The following is a 5,251-nucleotide window of genomic DNA, read 5'->3' as shown; positions in this document are numbered from 1 at the left end:
GTTATATACATACATACATACATACATATATATATATATATAAGAAACTCATTCAATTAGCAAATGACTTGATGGTGACAGTTAATTGTGAGCCCCAATGCATCTAGGCGTGTGGGAAAAAAAAACCCAAAAACTCTCTCGTCTTCTCCTTTCTCGTTTTCAAAAATTATCTCTCTTCTTTCTCCACGTAAAGGGGTAGGCACCCCTCAAGACTAAGTACCACAGGGTCTTTAAGCTGTGTTGTCAGGTGACATCAATGAATGGCATTGATCAAAAATCGCGATGCGTTTTTGGGACCGTCAGATAAAGTAAACTAGGGCCAGTAAACTAGGTTACTAAGTGATCATAGTTAACTTCCTAGTTTACTAAATGGGCATAATTTACTAAGCGGTCATAGTTTACTAAACGTGCATAGTTTACTTCTTAGTTTCAAGCCATTATATTCTATGTTTTTTACCCCTAGTTTAACGGCCCTAGTTTACTTTATCCGACGGTCCAAAAAAGGTGTCGTGATTTTGATCAATGCCATCCATTGATGTCACCTGACAAGGGTCTTTAACACCCCTGTGGCACTTAGTCCTAAGGGTAGGCACCCTTGCTTTATCTTGTACAGATTCCTAGGCTGGGCCCTGGCTTAGGAGAGACAAATAAGGGTGTCGCTGTGAGAGATAAAGACTACGCCTTGGCACTACGGACGAGATTAATTTTTTCCATCATTTCAAATATTAATGTGAGGACCTTGGGCTTCTACAGTCCATAAGTAGTTACCACAGAGATAAGCATAAGAAACCGCATAATGACTCCATGATAAGCCATTACGTATACACATATATGCATCATATTATCACATGAAAGATCAATGCTGTCATGCCATCACATTACGAATCAATCCTGTCATGCCATCACATTACAGATCAATGCTTGTCATAATGATCACTTCTCAGTCGGTGTATAATGATGCCCTTATGCCTGCTGTGGTAAGCGCTTTCATAACAGGCCAATACCCATTATATGAATATCAATGCTTGTCATAATGCTCACAACTCAGTCGGTGTATAATGTGATACCATTACCCAAATGCACCTCTCCTCTTGGTTGAACATGGGTCTCCAAACTAGGCATCATGAAGTTTGTGGAAACAGAACTGCTTCTCCGAAGCCCATCAGGCCTCTCAAATGCAGGATAGCCATGCTCAGAACTGGGGGAGGGAGGGAAATGAATGATTGGAGCCTGGCTGCGAGCTCGAGACCTCCAAGGATCATGATGGTATTCGTATGGCACATGCTGCATTTCATCTCCATGGTAGCCTCTGTAAGATTCTCCATCTGCTACGGTTGGTGTGGGAGGTCCTACAAATTGGTCCTCTACATAAGGAATCTGTTCATCATTTACATTCTGCCGTGCTACATGCAGAGCCATTAGGATATCCCGGAGTCTCCCGTTCTCATCATCCACTAGAGAACGAGTTGAATGCCTCGTACTCTTTACATTAAACCCCACTGGATCTCTACCTTGACCCATGTATGCTTGGCATGGATGATGCACATGCCCTCTTTCAAATTCTACGTTTCTGTAATTAACAAAAGCTGTTCCTACCGAAGTCATATTTTGTTTCATGTAGAGCTCATTAGGGGCATCATATACAAGGCCATCCATGGAAGAGAGGCTTGGGAGCAGCTCCTTAGGTGTAAGCCCCCCTGACCTCTCTAACGCTGAGACTCTAGTTCGAGGCCAGGTTTCACGCCATTGTCTATGGCTCTTCCCCACCTTACCACCGTCATCCCCTCCCAAAAATTCATCAGAATTTCTTGGGCTTTGAACTTCAGCAAGATATGGCCACTCTGCTCCTGTGTAGTCGCTTTGAGTATGACCATTATAAAACATAGGAGAATGGGCTGAGGTGGTTTGTGACATGCTGTACTGCACCATCTGTGGATCGACCCTGTTGTCTCCTTTAAAGGACTCACATGATGATCGCCTTTTGTGTCTTGTTGTATCCTGTAATACAGCATCAATGCCCATTGGTGAATACATTCTAGAAGTGTACCCAGTACTGACACTCTTCAAGGGCTGGAGAATTTTTTCCTGCAACTTGTCTTTTGGGACAATGGAAAAATTCATATCTGACTCTCCTTTCGTGTCAACTTCCTTTACAAGCGACTGCCTTTGATCTACCGAGGGAAATCCAGTTTTGGCCAGCCGAATGACCTCAGCATTCACCTTGCCTGCAAGCTTTACAAGCCCTTCAGTGTGCATCAAGTTTTTTCGTTTGGAACAAGTCCACCCATTGTCCGAGTGATTAGTATCAGCTGTGTTGGTATCATATAAGCCATGCAGCTCCAAGCCTCCTTTCAGACTCGCCTCTTTGCCCTCCAACATATTGACTATATGGTCCACCCAGCCTTGAAGTTGAAGTTTTAATGGCTGTTCCTTAGGAATGGCATCCATCTCCTCCTCTATCTGATGCAGCATTGCTTTCAATTTCAATGCTATGGCTAGTCTGTACCACCACAGTTATAGGAATAAGTGTTTAATGCTTTTATGAAGTGGAGATCTCAAGAGCATTTATGTGGTGCTTGACAAAAACAATCTATGTGGTGCTAGACAAGAACAAGATAAAAAGTTAAGAAACTCCATAAAAAGGAGCAAGCAACATCCACACACCTGTGTTCAGTAGTCTCCCCTGTTTGCAGTTCCTTCTCATAGTCAGCAGCACACTCCTGGCCACTTTGTTGTGTCTCAAGCACTGGTGTACTGGTAACAGGATGTTGGCCGAGTGCATTGCAGTCCTCAACTTGCTTGCGATGATGCCCCACACAGTTGTCCACATCAAGGTGTGTTTCAATTTTGCCAGCATTGCAAGGTGATGTGTTTCGGTTGCCATGATGATTTTGTGCAGCATTCTTCACATAAAATTGTGTTTCAGTTTCTCCTTTACCAACAAGGTCATCAGAGCCATGTGTTTCATGTTCTGTCATGCCCTTTCCTATGCTTTCATCTCTGCGATCTGATGATGTCCATGGCATTTCTACATCAATGGCAGAGTGTGCTTCAAAGTTCTCCAGTTCTTTGATACTATCTAGTGTTGACATCCCTTTTTCTGTTTTACCTTCTTTAGTTTCTGAAGAGGCTAAAGCAAGGTCATCTATGGCAAGACCTTTGTCCTTCAGAACTGTATGGACCTTTCCAAAGGCAGCCTCTGCTTTTTTCCTGTGTTCAATCTCCACATTGAGGCGAGCCTGCAACTCTGAAACCTGCAAGGGACAACACAATCACTGGATTATGCTAATGAAGCACTTGAAACAACGTGCTACCAAACGAGGTACTTTGCAGAGCTCAAAACAAGCATTCAAATGTGAAGCCAATACCTTTTCAGCAACTTAATTAAGGTGTAATTAAGATACACTTTCAGCAGTCTTTGCTTATAAAGGTGTAATTAAGATTTTTCAGTAATCTGTTGAGCCTATTAAGGTGTGATTAAGAAACATTTGAAGCAATCTTTGAGCTTTTTAAGGTGTGATTAGCACACCTTAGCAAACTTTGAGCCCATTAAGCATGCCTTTTCTTCAGACTTTGAGCTTATTAAGGGGTGATGACCATACCTTCTCAGCAATCTGCTGTGCTTGCTGTCTTGCAGCTTTCGATGCTGCGCGCTCGGACAGCAGCCGTGCTCTCAGAAACTCTATAGTCATGGCTGATGCATCATTTGCTAAAGCTTGATTGCTGCCGGGTAAAAAAGTACAAGGGATGCCAATTAAATCATCACGTGTTTACGCAATACTAACCATTATCATCGTGTAATTATGCATAAGTAATCATGTAATTACGCTAAAAAAACTGCAATCACCACTTGAATTATGTAATGACACAACCAGAGCAAAAAATTATCATGCAATGCAGCCAAAAAACAAATTACTTTAACACCTTCTTAAACAGACCTTTTAGAAGCTTGAGTGGCTCCAGCTTCCGCCATAGCTTCACACTTGACCGTCATTTGGCTTGGCTCTGTGCAGAGCTGCTTCACTCTTGCTTATCAATCTGGCATGACGAGTTTTGATTTTTCAAGCTTTTGAAGACAGGAAAACAAGGACGAAATAAGAAGAAGCAAAAAGCCAAAGCTCAGAAAGAAGATGTTTGATGACAGATCATAAACCAGATCATGAAATTTCCTGCAATTGTTCTTTTTTCTCTGCGGCATAAACGTCAAGATTTGAGACAAATTTTTTCCCGATTTTCCATGGTGTTTCGTCATCAAGCTTGCGTTGATGACATCGGAGAGCACCATAATTCGCATGCACTGCAATCTCCTCTTAATTGAATATCTATGACACTAAGCATGCTTCTGTTGATCTAATCATTCTCAGGCAAACACAATCTTCCATCAAAATGCTTGCAGTTTCTCTTCAGATAGAGAGAAAACGTGGTTTTGTAGTACAATTAAGGCACTCTCTCTTTAATTACACTGAAAACGAAGAGTATGATGCGACATTTTCGTGCATACAGCAATGCATGTGGTGCAACAGAATGAAGGCAGAAAGAGGGCAAAATTCTGAAGCGGGAATGGTTGGTCAGTCTGTCTAGATTCTAGCTGTCTAGAGATCAAACCGTTTCCCGAAAAGAAGGCAAAAAGCTTTGTCAGAATTGGGGATTAAATGGTATTTAAAAACTTAATTAATCCAGAGTTCACAAATTACAATTTACTTAAGAAGTTCCCAACTTCAGTGGACCTGCAGAAAGCAGCAGCTCCTCCCTGCAGCACAAGGACACCAAAGTGAAAGGCAAGACCATCCCTCGTGTAGTTGAAGAAAAGGCAGCTTGCCGTGTTTTTTGACAAGAGCCCTTTCATATGCCCCCGTGTTCTTTATTATGTCTTCATAACAGCCCCCACCTTCTTGAAGAAAAGACCGCTCGCCATGTTTTTTGATAAGAGCCCTTTCATATGCCCCACCTTGTTCTTTATGTTTTCGTAAGAGCCCCTTCATATGCCCCACCTTGTTCTTTATCTTTTCTTCGTATGCCCCACCTTCTTGTGGACCTACAGGCTACATTGCATTTCTATAGAGATAGCAAAAGAAAGAATGGGATTCAAAAGTCCATAAATAATGAAGGGGTTCCGGAGTATTTGCTACCATGCATTTGTTGTTAGCAAAGTGGCTTAAGGCTCTTTACAAATAGCCAAAGTGCCCATTCCTCGCTTGTGTAACCAAGCAAAGGGTATGCGAGCCATTAGTGATTGGGCGCTCCCCCCTTA

General features: G+C 42.3%; 1 protein-coding gene across 4 annotated transcripts; it reads right to left on the bottom strand.

The window, feature by feature from the left end:
• Positions 1-822: 822 nt before the first annotated feature.
• LOC147627859 (uncharacterized) lies at positions 823-4,821 on the bottom strand. Of its 4 annotated transcripts, none has more exons than XM_086814835.1 (5): positions 4,695-4,821; positions 3,939-4,038; positions 3,603-3,723; positions 2,665-3,254; positions 823-2,500 (listed from the first exon to the last, which is right to left on the bottom strand). In XM_086814835.1, exons 2-5 carry the CDS (start codon positions 3,992-3,994, stop codon positions 1,045-1,047), a joined length of 2,223 nt encoding a protein of 740 aa, XP_086670961.1. In that variant the 5' UTR covers positions 3,995-4,038; positions 4,695-4,821; the 3' UTR covers positions 823-1,044. The 4 variants fall into 4 exon arrangements, with proteins under 4 accessions (XP_086670961.1, XP_086670962.1, XP_086670960.1 ...); XM_086814836.1 differs by having other exon boundaries at positions 4,728-4,801; XM_086814834.1 differs by lacking the exon at positions 4,695-4,821 and adding an exon at positions 4,154-4,589.
• Between the last annotated feature and the right edge of the window lie 430 nt (positions 4,822-5,251).

Source organism: Cibotium barometz, chromosome 20 (assembly GCF_041138505.1).
Source record: "Cibotium barometz isolate CiBa-2024 chromosome 20, ASM4113850v1, whole genome shotgun sequence".
Lineage (NCBI taxonomy): Eukaryota > Viridiplantae > Streptophyta > Polypodiopsida > Cyatheales > Cibotiaceae > Cibotium > Cibotium barometz.
This window is presented reverse-complemented; position numbering and strand designations above follow the sequence as displayed.

Coding starts and splice junctions, on each gene's coding strand:
- LOC147627859 (XM_086814835.1), bottom strand. CDS start 3,994: ATGACGGTCAAGTGTGAAGCTATGGCGGAAGCTGGAGCCACTCAAGCT. Junction 3,255..3,602: donor CACAGCAGATTGCTGAGAAG/GTATGGTCATCA, acceptor TGTCCCTTGCAG/GTTTCAGAGTTGCAGGCTCG. Junction 2,501..2,664: donor GGGGAGACTACTGAACACAG/GTGTGTGGATGT, acceptor GTGGTGGTACAG/ACTAGCCATAGCATTGAAAT.